This window comes from Marmota marmota, unplaced genomic scaffold (assembly GCF_001458135.2).
Source record: "Marmota marmota marmota unplaced genomic scaffold, marMar, whole genome shotgun sequence".
Lineage (NCBI taxonomy): Eukaryota > Metazoa > Chordata > Mammalia > Rodentia > Sciuridae > Marmota > Marmota marmota.
In genome coordinates this window covers 7,617,998-7,633,782 of record NW_025999944.1, presented here as the reverse complement: position 1 = coordinate 7,633,782, position 15,785 = coordinate 7,617,998, and the positions used below count along the sequence as shown (strand labels likewise).

The 15,785-nt window shown below is 56.4% G+C and overlaps 1 protein-coding gene across 1 annotated transcript; it reads right to left on the bottom strand.

Annotated features, from left to right (window-relative positions):
- Nucleotides 1–4,175: 4,175 nt before the first annotated feature.
- LOC107153850 (phytanoyl-CoA 2-hydroxylase interacting protein) lies at nt 4,176–15,422 on the bottom strand. The gene is made up of 5 exons (XM_015499399.2): nt 14,863–15,422; nt 11,278–11,471; nt 9,872–10,046; nt 7,909–8,026; nt 4,176–6,268 (listed from the first exon to the last, which is right to left on the bottom strand). Exons 2-5 carry the CDS (start codon nt 11,440–11,442, stop codon nt 5,734–5,736), a joined length of 993 nt encoding a protein of 330 aa, XP_015354885.1. The 5' UTR covers nt 11,443–11,471; nt 14,863–15,422; the 3' UTR covers nt 4,176–5,733.
- Nucleotides 15,423–15,785: the final 363 nt, after the last annotated feature.

Genomic DNA, 15,785 nt, shown 5'->3' with positions numbered 1-15,785 from the left:
CGGAACTTACAGTCATTGGCCACAGTCCTTGCTCAAAAGCCATATGCCCAAAGGAGCCAAGATCATAACCCTGTCCTGACAGCGGGGCTGCAGTCCACAGAGGTGGACCCAGCCCCTACCACAATCAGGCTCCTTATGAACCCACATAGCCTCACCAGGCTTATGTCCAAGACTCCAGCACCCAAGCAGACTCAGGCTTCTCAGGAAGGAGCCTCCTGGCCCTCACTAGGCCCACCTTCAGAGGCAGCCAGTGGCTACAGCACCCCAGGTCCAGGGTGGGCCCAGTGGGGGAGGTTCAGTACCAGTAGTAAAAGGTGCAGAGCATCCGGGACACCCACGCCAAACAGAAGAAGCTCTGCGGGGGGCTTAGGTAGAGGTCCTGAACTGCAGCGTCGGTCCAAAACCACCCCAATAGTGGCCCCAAATCTTGAAGGCCACTGAGTAGGTCCTTAACAGCAGTTTAAGGTCCTCTGTCACAGTCAACCAAGAAGCAGGGGGACAGGCCTGTCTGGATGGTCAGATGTCCACCCCACATGCTCGTAATCAGGGCGATGGGCAGGCTTTGATGGAGGGAGGAGGAGAGGAGGGCAGGGAGGAAGCAGGTGTGGGAACCGAGCTCTCCTCAGGCATTGGGAGACATTCAGGAGGCTGCAGGCCAGGAAACTCTACAGAATTCAGGAAAGTATCGAGCTCTCCAGAGTCAGCCCACCCTTACCTCCTGGCTGCGTCAGGGCTCTGGACGAGGCCAACCGCAGTGCAGCTTGGGAGAGCCATGGCTAAGGGAGATTCAGTGACGACTCCAACCATTTCCCAGCCCCTGTCTCCCTGGGGTCCCGCTGTCCTCAGTGCATAACTAGCTGTGGAAGAGCCATGCTGAAGCTGCCCCGACTCTGACTCCTGGCCTTAAACCAGACAGAGATAAGCACTCCCAGAGCTCCCAGACTTCTCCCTCTAGGACCACCTCTCTAGCCCTTGGCACAGAGGACAGCCCAGGTTGGCAGTCAGGAGACCTGGCTCTGCCGCACTTAGCTCTGTGACACGGCCAAGTGCGCTTCCTGCCATAGTCAGAGGCGGAAGAGAAACCCCAATGTCTAGGCTCCAAGGCAGATAGAATGCAGGGGTCCAAGTTGTCAAGTGGCTAGTACCCTTGGGAGAGATGTCCAGGCTTCCAGGGCCCACCCCCTGGCTTGACTGTCAAATCAGGAAAGTTGGGAGTTTACTTCTCACTCCCTAGTGCTGTTCATTTCTGCCCCCACCCATCCACCTACCTCTCAGGAATAAAAAGGTCCCAAGCATGAGAGCAAATATAGCCCACTGTGAACCCTAGCTCTACACTGGGTGGCTATGTGACCTTGAATAAGTCACTTAACTTCTCTGAGCCTATTTTTTTTTTCATCTGTAAACCTGGGATGATAATAACACTTGACACAGTTATGAAGATGGACCAAGGTGAACTTTGAAGAGAAAACTGTCGCTGCACCTGACAAACAGCAGACTTCTCATAAGTGAACCTACTTTCCTCTCTCAGAGAGCTTTCTCATTTCAGGGCTGCAGTTCTCCTAGGTTAAAGGAACTCTCTGGGCACACTGGCCTTGGGACTCAAATGCTTAACCCACAGCCAGGAGGGGCTTGTGGGGCAGCAGGGAAAGATTTCTGGCCAGCTGGTAGCCTTTTTGGGCACCTCGGGTGTCACACCCTGTACTTGACTGTCCCTGCGTGCGAGGCTGATTCTAGAATCCATGAAAAGCTTTGCTGCTCCAGTTTGCAAAAAATACACGTGATGGACTCGGAGTGCTGGGGAAGAGGGCAGCCAGATGTTCTCCCCAGAGACCCCCAAGACCCCCCCAACCCAGACTCCTGCCAACCAGAGCTGCTGCTTCTGCCCCACACCTCCCCTCCCCCACCAGGACATCTGGTTCCAATCTCCTCCAGATGCTGCAGCCACGCCATTTGATAGCCCATCACCTCAGCGGGGCTTCTGGAAGGCGTCCCTCCATTTCGGGGGATGGTCCCTCCTCATCCCTTTCCTCGAGACCCCAGCCACCTCTTTTCCTACCAGGAAGAAGAGACACATCCTGTGAGGGACTCTAGCTGGCCCCCTCCTTCCTTCTGCTTTGTGGAAGGCGTGGGCTTTTACCCACCTGGACTAAGAGGAGCGAGGCTGGCCTGGAGGGAAGAGCCAGCAGGGATGTGGGCACACATCTGAGCAGAGGGGAACGTGGGAGCTGTGGGGGGGGCACCTGTGTGCGTCCGCGTGTTTTTGTTGGGTGTGTCCGTGTGTTTGTGCTGCTCCGCAGAACACCCCACCTGTTACCTGCTTTCTGGCCACTGCATGTTCCCCGCTGCCTGCATGGGAGACAGCCAGAGTCCAGGGGGAGCCCTCACGTGGGCACCCTCTGGGGCCTCCTGGGTTTCCTCTCAGCCCGGCCAAGGGAGTGTGTGTGTGTGTGTGTGTGTGTGTGTGTGCGTGCGCGCACGCGCCTCACACGGAGACCTTCCTCCTTCTATGGGTCAGATTAGATAGACCTCTGCCCAGGGCAGACTCTGACAGATGTCCTGACCCTGCTCCATCTGACAGGTACTTCAAGCAGCCCGAGGCTGGCCTTGTGCTGGGGAGTGGCCATCTGGACACAGGAAGTGGAAATAGCCTTCTGGAAGAAACTGCACGGGGCCTTTCACCTCCCCCCTCTGCCCTTGTGCCCCACTAAGAGGACTCTGGAAGCCTGTCCACTTCCTAAGAAACCCAAAGGGCTCTCCAAAGGAAGACTGAACCCAGAGCCTCTGGAGAAATCTGAGCACCAAGATCTGTCCTGTGGCAGGAGGGTGCACCCCAGAGTCTCTCCCCAACCTTGGAATCCTAGGCTAAAGTGCCGCCCACTGTGTCTTTAAAAATAAGCCTCCAAAGCATTCGTGACTCCACAGCACCCCCTGGAGTTTTTCAGTAACTAGCACAGCCTTGGCTAGCTGGCAGAGGTGTAGAGGGAACCTTAGGGCCACGTGTCTGAGACCACCCCACCTGTATATTACTGTCCAAGGGGCCTCCTGACATTCACTAGGGAGGCAGGCCCAGGACAGTAAAATGGGAAGATTCATGTTTCTGCATCAAATCCTGGGCACTGTGACCTATGGGTGCACGACACGGCATCCCTTTTAATTTCCTGTGTCTTAGTCCCTTCATCTGTTAAGTAGAATGGCATTGTCTAGGGCCATTGTGTGGACTAACAGGGCTGATGTGCGACTCGGCCCATCCCCTGCCAGCCCGCCCTGGGCCTCAGGAAGCGGCTGCCGTCCTTCAGCTTTCCTTCCTATCCTAAAGAGACCGTGGTCCAAGGCCGGATGACACATGTGAACCTGGCCCTGACTCAGGCAGTGTTGGTGAGATGCCTCTCTGACTTTTCTGGATCGGCTCCTCTCAGCCAGGACCATTTTAATAAGTCCATAATAATAGACGCAGAGGTGACTCAGATCTGCAGACGAGGAGCCCTGCCGGTGAGGGAGGGGACACCCCTACTCTCAGGAGAGGGAAATCTAGTGGCATGGCAGGCTGCAGCAGCCTCAAGGGCTTCAGTGGGGGCCCCAAAGCCCAGGGACCTTGGTGAGGCCTCCAGATGACCACAGGTCTTCCTCTAAGAGGCCCCAGTGTCCCTGGGGAAGCATAGGGTGGACCCAGATGACCTCCAAGGTCCCTTCCAAGCTGGAGATGTGGTGATGCATTCTGAACCCTGCTGCCTACAGGAGAATTGGGTTTACCCTTGGCACAAACTCCAGTAGCCTGTCCTGGTAGGTGGAGTGGGGGGCATCCCCATTTGAGCTCCTCTGTGGATAGTGCAGTTTACCCTCTCCTCCCCACCCACCCCAGGGCCCAAGAGAGGCACCTGTGCTCTCCGTACCCCAGGTGATGGTATCAGGAAGTGGGGCTCAGGGTGGGGCCTCATGAATAGGGTTAGCACTCTTATAGAAGAGGCTGAAGAGCTTGCTCGCCCCTCCCACCATGGCAGGACAAAGGTGGAAAGATAGCTCTCTGTGCCCCAGAGAGCAGCCCTCACCAGCACCCAAACTGCTGCTGACTTGATCTCGGACTCTTCAGTCTCCAGAAGTGCGAAAGGAAATTTTCTGTTGTCTCTAAGCCACCTGGTCTCTGGTCCTTCTATATGGCAGCCTGAACAGATTAAGGATTAAGACAGGCGGGGCCCTCTGGCCATGGTGGTTTATTGATGCACATCGCAAGCACAGCACAGGCGCCCAGGAAGGACACGGAGCCAGGGGAGGGCAGCAGGCCACCCCCACAGCAATGCCGTCAGCACAGGGGAAAGGGCCTGGGGTCCCATGTCCTCTCCTTCTCCACACATTTCCCAGAGGCCCCAGAGCTCCTGACCCGCCCTGAGGAGGAAGCTGACTGCAGCACTCCCCAGAAGCTGGCCATCCACCTGCCCCTCACTGAGGTATGGCCTTGTTGGCCTGTCGGCCCTCTGTTCTTCATTGCAGAAATCAAGCTGTTCATCCATGTCCCTGTCACTTCTGCAAGAGTCACTGAGGCTGCTGTCCATGACCTCCGCCAGAACCTCCCCTTTTCTCCAATGTTTTGCTTGTTGTGGGGAGTCCACCTCTCCACCCCCATGCCCCATACAACAGCAGGAACTGGGGAGAACGCAGGGAGCCCAGGGGGGCCCTCACCACGGCCTCCTGGAGAAGTGGCCAGGAAAGCAGACAGGACAGGAGGTGGCTTATGAGGTGGAGTGGCAGAACCCACAGCCTGGGTCACACACAGGCACAGGACAGTCACGGCACCATGGCAGAGCGAGCGAGTGAAGCGCACAGCCAGCTGGGGTGCCAGGGCGCTGCAGGCGACCTTCAGTTCTTCAGTCCCATGTCAAGCCCCACTAGGCATGGGGCAGCCTGCTTCCGGCTGGGAAAAGGGTCTCAGGGGTCTGTTCCCCCCTCCTCGACCCTGGCAGCTGCTGTTCCAGACCCCAGCGTTCTCTGAGCAAGGCAGAAGGTTTGCTGGGGAATGTGCCATCTCCACACAGAAGAAAGGAAAATCCCAACAGCCCCGAGCCCCCAAAGCCAGGAGAAGAAAGAGGGCCCCTTTTTAGAGCGTCGAGGACATACGAGTGGGAGGTGGAGGAGGGGAAGGACAGCTCTCCCATGCAGGAAGAGGGTTATTTAGGGCAAGGAGCAGCTAGGGTGTGACAGCGGTGCAGGCGGCTACTTATAGGAAGGAGGGAGGGGGCTGGCCTGGACGGTAAGCCCCCAGGCCCAGTTCAGTAGGGAGGGGGCTTTCTGGGATGGCCCTGAGTGGGGGGGCTAAGAAGGAGGCGCCCCACAGCTCTCTGCATCTCCCTGGAGGCGGCCAAGCTACACATGGGCTTGCTTCCCCAGAGATGCTTCCCCTGGAGAGCCTGGGAGGCGGGCAGGACCCTGGGAGGTGGAGGCCTGGATAAGGCAAAGAGCCAGAATGGGAAACGAGAGCAAAGGGGGAGTTCTCCAGAAATCCAAACCACCCACTGGCCTACCGAGGCTGAGAAGCCTTCCCGAGAACACCAGGCCTGGGGTTGGCCACGCTTACCCAGAGGACCACCATCGTTGCCTCCAATGCCAAGGGGTGGGGGAGGGGCTAGTGGATGGAGCAGAGGGAGCAGGGGGCCAGGGAGAGAAAGCCAGCTCCCTGAGCCTGTGCCACCCACCTCCACCCTCCCGTCAACTCTCCCCAGCCCCTCAGCCCCCCGGGAGTCCCTAGCGGCCCACACTGATGTTGCAGGTCTTACAGCTGGGGTCTTTCTTGGCGTCGGCAGTGGACAGACTCATGAGCTGGTGCCCGCTGATCTCCCCCAGGGTACCCAGGGACAGGTCAACAGGCTCGGTGTAGATGATCTCCAGGATGAGGTCCTGGGCGTGACGGAAGACCAGCTCCCCGTCCTCCACGCTGCAGGTCAGGAACTTGTTGCAGGCAATGTCCAAGAGGGGCAGGCGGTCGCGGCAGAAGCGGTCCCCCAGGGAGCCCTTGGGTGCCAGCACCAGTATGGCGTAGTGGTAGGCTGTGTACATACAGTAGAAGTCCGCAAAGTAGAGGTTGGTGCTGGGGTTGAAGAGGCGCTGGGCGGGGATCTGGAAGCGCCAGCGGCCATAGGGGGAGTCCTGGGGGGGCTGGCCAGTGTTGAACTCGGTGTTGCAGCTGAAGAAGACCCCGTGCAGCATGCCGCTGGTGGGCGAGCCGTGGCTGCCGCTGTTGTCCTTCAGGTAGGGCTGCAGCATGTTCCCGCAGTGGGTCCTGCCCACCCAGGAGAAGCATCAAAGGGGAGAGACAATGCCACTGGTTAGCTGCGATGAGGCTTGGTTGCTGGTTCCCAAAGCTCCCCCCAGCCAACAGCTTCCACCAGTCACAAATGGAACATTCCAGAATGCAAGCACAAGGAGGGCTCTGGAGATTAGCTCATGCAGCCTGCTTCTTCCCAACTGAAAACCCTTCAAAGGGGCTTGATTGAGATTAGCAAGTCCCCTCAAGAACTGGTCTTTCTGGACTCATTGCTGCCTCTGGTACCTGCCAACACCCCACCCCCACGGGGGGCACCCCCAGCCATGGGCTCTCTTCCTTCTATACCTCTGCAGGGCTGTTCCCTCTGCCTGGCTGCCCTTCCCATCTTCCTCCACCTGGCTTGGCAATTCCTAATCATCCTTCAGGGTCCAGCACAGGGGTTCCCTGTCCTCCTCTGAACTTCCAGAAACATGAGGTACTTGCAATTCAATCAAGATTTGGCTACCTAGTGTGCTCAGGACACTGACTTTTGCTCAATGATTACACATACTTATGACATTAAATCCTTCTATTCTATTTCTCAGACAGACTCTGGGGTTATTAAAAGGATGGCTTGTGCCTTAGTCTTTATATCCAGGCTCCTCGTAAGGAGCTTGGCACACAAGGGTGCTCCCTGTCTCTCTCTTCCTGCCTGGTAAAGGAGTCCAAACCAGACCACTGCCTCTCTTTTTAATCCAAATAACAAAGGCCCCAAGGTCCCCATTGCACTGGGTAAGGACCAAACACCTACCCTAGCTGCCTGTAAGGATAAAGACAGTAATGGTGGAAATTCACCCCCTCCTAGCTTAGAAGGACATGGACTTGGAGCAGTGTGCTCAGGCATGGGGGAAGGTAGACTAGTCCTGTCCCACCACACTCTCACTCGGTCCTGGCTGCCCTGAGGGACAAGTGACTTTCTGGCTCAACTGGTCAACTGAGGCCCCCCTTGGCCTCAGGCTCTTCATCTGTACACTGAGGGTGTTGGATTGGACCATCAATTTTCAAACACTTTTGGACTACAGAACCGCTCTTTTTTTCCCCAAAGATAAGTATACATAGATGGGTCATAGGCTCATAAAATTGAGGCTGCTCTGCTGGACAACAGGTTTAGGGCCTACTAAGCCCCACCTCCTGATTCCCCCTTACGCCAGCCCCTCAGCAGCACCCTGGGATTTCCCAAGGAGCTTCCCTGACTCCTTAGCACCCAGCTTAACCAGCCAGCTGGGCTCTCCCCAGAGCCCTCCATGCTCAGGTCTCTTTCATTTTGCGTCGTCCTCGTCACCTCCTCTGTGATCCCAGGCCCTGAATTGGATAGACCTATGGTGACCTATGGTGGTAGACCCCAGTGAAGGAACCGTCCCAGAGTGGAAATCAAACCCAGACCTCATTTACCCGAGCTTGTTAGCATGGTGCTCTGCCAGGTGGCCCCGTCCCGGAGTCCTCGACCTTCCCTGAATCCAATCCCAAAGTAGCAGTCACTTCTGTGATATGAGGGCAGGGGGCCCTGGAAGAGGCTCTAGCAGCCTAAGATGACCTGGACAGCCAGGGCAGCAGGCAGAGGAGCTGGAGGAGGAAGGAGAGGCCTGGCAGGCCTGCGGGGGCCACAGCCACCCTACCTGGCATGCTGGAAGTACTCCTTGTGATGATTGCGGTAGAAGACAGAAAAGCGGAGCATACGGCCAGCGATCTGCTCAGCCTTCTCCTGCAGCTGGGCCAGGTGCTCCTTGGCATAATCTGCAACAGTCCGGGTTGGGCGAGGTGAGCCGAGGGCCAGCTGCAGGGTCACTGCCTCTTCCTCTCCCCCCACTCTGGCCCAACCCCCAGCATGCTCACCAGTCAACCTCTGTCTCCTGGAGCAGCAAGGGGACCAGACAGGCCCCAGCAGCAGCTTGGACTCAGATGGGAACAAGCCAGCTGGCTGCAACTGGGAGTGTGGAGAGCTGCATGCTGTCTATCCTTGTCACCTCTGCGTCCTTGCTACCAGAGGCTCAGGGTTCCCTCAGCCCAGAAAAGGCAGGATGCCCTGTTGTCATGCTAGGGGCCTCAGAGGCTTTCATCCCAGGCCATGCTCACGTGAAAGGAGGACCAACAGGCAAAAGAGGGAGGAAGGCAAGGTCCCTTGTGGAGGGCCCCCCAAATCCAGCAGGTGGGCGAGAGGCTATCTCCACCACCCGTGTGAAAGCCATTATGATGACAAGTTGGCATGAAGAATTGGAAAAGTAAGCCCAGGCTCCATAAACAGAATGTTTAGGCAGAACAGAGGCTAGGACACTGGCTGTCTGCTTGAGTCTTTCAGGAGAAACAGAAGCTGGCACCAGGAGAGGATAATCGAACCTTGGGTTTGGGCCTGGGGCTCTGGGGCACAGTCAGTCTGCTGCCAGGCTGGACAGTGTCTTGGTACTAATTAGAAAAAGGTGCCCTTTCCTCATTGCTGATGCATCACTGGTCAGGGCGCTTGGTTGGCAAGAGAAAGGGGGACTGGACTGCAGCCATCTCCAGCTCCCCAGTTTGAACCAAACTCCCATGCATGTGCATTTCTGAGAAGGAGCACCTCCCTAGAGTAGGTTTGCAGTGGCTCAAGGAGACTTGAGGCATAGACCTTGGCAGAGGATGGAGCCAGCAGCCTTGGAGGCCCCAGGGCAGAGAATGTTCCCTGTCCCTTCCTTGTGATAGGAGAGCAATCTGGAGCAGTTCTCACATGGACACCAAAGGGATAAAATATTTTGGGGCAGATCTTGGGTCATTGGTGGCCAAGCACACACAAGCCCAGAGTTGGTTTATGCTGGAATTTGCAAGGTAGGTTCTACTAAGAGAGCTTGCAGGGACCATTTTTATAGGCTTAGGGGAAACTCAGAAAAAGAAAAGTGTGATTGTCCCACTAAGTGTCCATTGATGGATCATTGATAAACAAAATGTGGTCTATCCATGCAATGGAACGTCAACCAGCCTTAAGGAAGAAGCAAGCGATGACACCCTACAGCCTCTGTGTACCTAGAGAAGATCCCACTAAGAGAAACAAGCCAGTCTCAGGTGAAAAAATCCTGGATGATTCCACTTATCTGGGGCACCTAGAGGAGTCAAACACCATAGCGGGAGAATGGAGAATGGCGGTTGCCAGGGCTGCGGGAGGGGAACGGGGAGTGACAGTTTAATGGCTGTAGAGTTTCGATTTTGCAAGATGGAAAGCTTCTGGAGAAGGCTTGCACAACATGGGATATACTTGACACGATTGCACTGCACACTTCGAAAGGGTTAAGATGGCAGACTTTCTGCTACGTGTGTTTTATGATTTTTTTTTAAAACTAGGCTGCGTTCAAGCCAGAAAAGTAACTCCATCCCTTTACGGAGGTGGCATTGCCTACAGGAATGTGGGGACGCCTGTCTCTCATTAGAGAAAAGACAGGCTCTGTAAGGGAAGAGGAGGACCCTGCCCACATGTGACCTCCCTCTGGCTGCAGCCTAGTGCCCAGGGCACAGCAGGCATTTGCAAGTGTTTTCTGGATGAAGACCCCCCTCTTGACCACCACTGAGCCAGATGTGCCAAGGAAGCAGGGCAGTGATGTGACCGCACAGCCTCACCCCCTGTACAGAACTCCACCGTCTCGCTCCAGCCGGACACCAGGTACTCCCCATCGCTCTGCTTCACCGCCGTCTGCACCGCCACGCTGTATTCTGTGCGGGGGCTCAGAAACCAGTGGCCTCTCACTGTCATGGGCAGTGGCACCGCCTTGGCCACGAGCTTGGTGGGGACGTCCTGAGAAGGGAGATACAGATGGAGAGCCAAGGGTCAACCTGAGGGCCACACCCAATCTTGACATTCTCCCAGAATCCTACTCCGGAGAGGGCCTCCTCTTCCTCCTGGGGAGGGCCCTTCTCGGGGACACAGGGGCTCCATGTCCCGGCTACCATTTTCCTGCAGAAGCAAGCAGAACCACAGAGGCTCTCCAGGTCTCTACTCTCCTTACATCCCCCTGGTGCCCTGTTCTCTTGGGGACGGAGGGAGAAGGCCACTTAGGAGAAGGCCTCAAAGTTGAAGGCGGCAAGACCTTCATTTTCGAGGGAGACTTCGAGAACTCTGCACACTGCAGTACTGTCTCCACGGCAACGGCAAATGCTGAGAAGCCAGGGAGGAAGGGAAAATATGCCTTATTCTTTGGGGGGGAGGGTTAAGGGGGTGGTATTGAACATTCACATCACCGTGGCAACTGGCCTGCCAAAAGACACCCAGATCAGGAGAGCCAGTTCCAGAGAGAGAGAGAGAGAGAGAGAGCGAGAGAGCGAGAGAGCGAGGGTGAGTAGCCCACACTGCTGCTGTCGTCCTGAGAGCCAGCTTCTTCCCACCTCACTCTCCCCTGCCCCTCTGCCAGCTGGAGGAGATGAGAGGCTTCCTCCCACCTGCCCCATACGGGCTTTTAACCCAAGCAAAGGACACACCCTCGAGGACCCTCTCACAGTCCTTTTCTAGACCAAGTAAACAGTTGGGCAGCGGGCAGGTGAGGGACAGAGAAAATGACAGGGGCCTAAGGGAACATCAAGGACCCAGCAAAAGGGGACCTACTGAGGGTCCCACTGCTCACGTAGTCAACAGCAGGGCTGCACCTAAGCCCAGGGTTTGTTGGAACCTGAGATGTCATCCCCACATATGATGTCCTCGGCCCCATCCCACCAGCCCAGGGTGCTCTGCCCGACTGAAGTCCCAGTCATGACGCTGATAACAGCATTCACGCTGTGCCAGGCATCGTGCCAAACACCACGCAGACATTACTCATGGAATCCTCTCGACAACCCTGGGAGGCGGGGTGTGATGATTCCCTCTTCACCAGGAGAGGAACTCAGGCTCCGAGAGGTCAAATCACTTTCCCAAGATGACGCAGTAAGACTTTGGATTTTGGTTGGACTCCGACCCCTTTCTCTATGCTACCTATTATCCTGCCTCCTTCAGGAACAGAGGTGGGGAAAAGCACCCCTGGGCACCCTCGACTCACCCTGTGCTTGAACTTGTTGGAGTTCTTATTCTCCTTCTTGTTGAGGTCAATGAAGTAATGGGTGACTCTCTCCAGGTCACTGTCCTCCATGGCCCAGGAGATGCGGAAGGAGTCGCAGGTGATGTTGTTGATCTCAATGCTGTGGGGAGTGGACAGCAGCTCCATGCTGCCCTCTGGTTTGGCTCCTGTGGGGACTGAGAGCGAGGGGAAGGATCAACACCTCCTTCCCACCACGGAGCTTTCTGGAATGTGCTGCTCCCAACATCCCTTGAGAAGTGGAGCCTGAGAATACATCGAATGCCCCTGCCCCATAGATCTGATAGGAAAGATTGCATGGGAGGACTGGAGGGCAGGGACTCAAGGTGGGCTGGATGTCTCTGGGGGGGCTCTTTGCTCTCCTCCGAGGGTCTGTGGAGCAGAAGGTACCTGACAGGTGGCAGAGGCAGTGGGAATGCTACAACGCTGGGCAGGGACAGATTTATAGCAGATGGAGCCGAGGAGGGAGGGGGCCCCAAGCCAGCAGGCGTGAAAAGAGAAAGGGTGGGGGTGGAGAGGATGGGAAAGAGGCAGGGGAGGAGAGGCAGGAAGCACCTGCTGAGGGGACGAGGTGAGAGGAGGGGACAGAGAGGAGAGGACAGAGGCTGGTAGCAGGCCCGGCAGCCAGGAATCCTCAGAGGCCAAGACCCTGCGGCTCAGGCCTCTCTCCTCCCTGGGGACAACTCAGTGAGGGCCCCCACAGCGCAGGCCTGAGAGGACACTCAGGTGCGTGTGGATCCACCCAGGGTGGAAGGGGCAGCGTGGATCACTGCCTGCTTCAAGCTCTTCTTTCCACCCATGACTTTTTTGACACTCTCTTTTGGCTGATCCTCACTTGACTCCTTGAATAATTAATTATGTTTCAACACTGATGTCTATTGGGGGCCGACACGTACTACATTTCACAAACGTTATCTCATGTGAGACTTGCAATAGGTGCGTGCTATGATTATCCCCATTTTACAGACAAGGTTACTAAGGTTGGGGTGCTAGCATCCCAAGCCACACAGCCAGCAGATGATTTGCACTCTGGAGGCCAAACACTTTATCATTAAGGGTGAGCTATAGTTGCATCCGTGTGTGTGTGCACACATACATCACATGTGTGTGACACATGGCATGTGCATGACATATGGCCATGCACAGGGCACATATGTTTTTGCTCTTTATTTTTCCTCATGTTGAGTTTTTTCCAAGCATGGCATTTTCTCTCACCTCCCTCTTTTACTCCTCCAGTTCTACCCTGACATCTGGCGCCCTTTGGGCATGAAAGGACTATACCAGGGTCTCTCACCTGTGCTTTAACTGAGAAGAGCTGACTGGCTTTGTCTATGTCCTGACTCACCTGGACTCCCAGAAACAGGCGGGGAGGAGAGGATGCAGATGTGGGTGGACTTTCTCCAGAGCATCCAGCCTCACACTTTCCAGCCCAGCATCCAGCACACCCTCATGCCACCTCCTCCTCTCTTCTCTTCCCTCTTCTTCTCCTCCCCTTGCCTAGGAGCTAGGGTGAAGGCACCTTGTGCCTGCAAAATTCAGGTACTTTTATTTATAGCCTACAGAAGATCCAGCCCACACTTTCCCATCAATTAAGCCTGTTCCAGAGCCTGGCACCTCTAAATTAACCTGTGGGCTGCCTGGGTGACAGGTATAGAAGGAGGCTGGGGTTGATGGCCCTTACCTGCCCCAGGTGTCCCTTGTCCTGTTTCATCCTAGTCTCCCTCTAAAGGCAAATGCCAATGGCTTCACATAAAGGGAATTATATGGTAAATAAGCATGGAAGTGATGCTAGGTTCACCCCAAAATAGAACAGATGGGATCCGGTGTCTGGAAACAACCCCACAATAATAAACCTGTTTGCAGTTGTGGGGACAGGTGTGGCGCAGTGGGGAGTTACCAGCTCCCCACATCCAAGCTGGAAGCTCCCAAGAAGACACGTGTGTGCCTCTCACATGCACACACACAGGCACCCATGCACAGGAGCACAGACACACTCCCACCTGAGAAGCCCTGAGTGGCTCCCCCTGGCAAGGGAAGCAGCCTGCACCTGCTCCATGAGTGGGCCCCTGCTCCTGCCTGATCTCTCCTCCCCTCAGACTCTTCCTAGAGGTAGGGGCAGCCGTGGGGGCTTGGGGCCCAGGACCTGGCAGCTGCTCATCCCTTGCTCTCTCCAGTTTTGGGAGAGCTGGGATGACTCCCCCGCCCTGACCTGCAAGAGTGGCAGTGACTGACACTGGGAGAACACGCAGCTAGGGTGGCCCAAGGTGGGCGTGAACCCAGCCTCTCTATGCCCAGCTGCTTGGGGAAAGGCAGGGTGTGAGCGACAGGTCGAGGCAACACCCTAGAAACACCCACTCTCCCATGTGAATCCACCCTGAGGCCAGCATGTACACACCCACACACAGGCGGGCACTCATGCATGCACGCATACATGTGCCAAGGGTGCCCACCCACCCCTGAACACACCTCTTCAGTCCTTCTCACTCCCACAGGCTCACCTATGCACTGAGGCACCTTCCGCCACCTTGCACACTCTAAGATGCCCCTCCACAAACTGTCACCTTCCTGCAGTCCCCACGCAGGATCTGTCCACAGGCTCCTGCACCCCCACAAGCATGCACCCCTCTTCACAGCCATATTTGGGGAAGAGAGGAAACTGCTGGCACCAACATGCATGTGTGCCACCTCCCCAAGAAGGCATGGAATCCACATGCCTGCCTGCATGCCTGTACGCATGTACATTTGCACCCACGTCCAATCCCCCCCATTCTGGTATCCTTCTGGAATCTCATAGACACAGACTTTGAAAGCATATTTTGCCTCTGATCACACTTTGCCAGTCTGATCCCTCACACGCCAACAGGTTTGTGCACCTACGCAGGTCTTCCCACAGACCACGGTTTCTGCCCACACTTCCCACCTACCCACCTCATTCTGCTTTGGAGTTGCACTTCCCCACATAGAAACCGCCTGGTTGCATATGCCCCCCCCCATGTACTTCCACCCACATGACAAGTGACATGTCCACCCCCTAAATACACTGCCTCACAGGGCCCTCACCCACATATACCCACAGGATACTCAGATAAGCCCCCCCCCACACATGTACCTCACGCGTGCAAGAAAGCTGGGTTCCTAGACATGCCACAAGCTGGTGGAAACCCCCACGCGAGCAAACTACGCGCAGACCTATCTACGCAAGCAAGCCTCCATCCTCCTCCCAAGTGCGCACACATGTTGGCACACACTGGTGCCCCTTCCCCATGCCCATTCAAAGAAGTCACCAGCATGCCAGAAGAAAAGCTCCCCCACCCCGCTGTCCCTGTTGGCATCGCTGACTGCAGCAGAATGGTCACGGGGTAATTAACTGTGTCGCCCCAGAGACTGGATCCAGCTGTTAAGTCCTTTGCCAAAAGCCTGGGGGAAAGGGGACAAGGTCGTTGGCCCAGCAATCCAGGTGGGCATCCCGAACAGTGGCAGGACCCTGGAGCTGCCAGCTCCCAGCCTTTCAGATAGACGGCAAGATGGTCTGGGAGGAAGGGCACTCACCTGGCCTCACGGGGCTCTGCGGAGCAAGACCTGGCAGAGAGGGAAGGGAGAGATCTCTGTGGACGAGCTCCCCAGGCAGGGGACCGGCAGCCGGACTCCTGGGTCACGGGCAGCCAAGCGCGCGCGCTCCTCTCCCGGCTGCCGAGGAGGTTGCTTCCATGCCCCGCAGGCAGCTCCTCTCTGGCTCTGCAGCGAAGCCCTGCTGCCCCTGGTGAGACGCTGTTCCCAGCCGAGGGAGCGAGCCAGCACAGAAAGAGAGGCAGGAGCGAAATCAAAGCAGCGTGGAGGAGAGAGAGGCAGGGAAGGCGAGAAAGAACGAGAGAGCCAGACCGAATCTGGCTCCACCAATGGGATCAGTGGCTGCACAGCGTCAGGTGATAATAAGCAAGCTCGGTCCCTGCTCGCCGGGGCTGGTGGGAGGGGGAGAGGGCAGAGGGTCTCCCAGGGAGCGACACAGATGTCCTTGGAGGCAGCGGCTGCTGCTGCCACCTTTCCCCCATTCTTCCAGGACAAGCCGCCCTCGGAAGTCCCTCCAACACACCCCTACTTGGAAATCTCTGACTTGAACACAGCCCCCAAACTTTAGGATGCTGGGAGAGGGGTGGAGCTTATCCCTGGGGCTTGGGCCCCAAAGCGAGGATTCTGATTGGGGGAAGGGGAAGGAGGCTATGTAAGGGAAGAGTCCAGATGGGCATATGAGTGGGGGTGGCAGGGACCCCGGTCTTCAGTCTGGGTCCACTCCTAAGGACCTTTCTCTGATCTATGGCTCCATTTTCTTACAATTCTACCAAAAACCATATACTTGCAGCCCTGGAGATTCCTGATTGTGCAGGAATCCTCCTGCTGCTTAAGTGTCCCCCAGGGAAAGGATCAGGACAGAGTTGTAGAGGAGGGAAGAATTCAGAGGCACGAAGTGGGGGTGG

Excerpts from the sequence above, each read along its gene's own strand:
- LOC107153850 (XM_015499399.2), bottom strand. The coding sequence starts at position 11,442 with ATGGAGCTGCTGTCCACTCCCCACAGCATTGAGATCAACAACATCACC. Across the intron at positions 10,047-11,277 it reads CCAACAAGTTCAAGCACAGG|GACGTCCCCACCAAGCTCGT; the intron begins GTGAGTCGAGGG and ends CTCCCTTCTCAG. Across the intron at positions 6,269-7,908 it reads GAGTACTTCCAGCATGCCAG|GACCCACTGCGGGAACATGC; the intron begins GTAGGGTGGCTG and ends CTGGGTGGGCAG.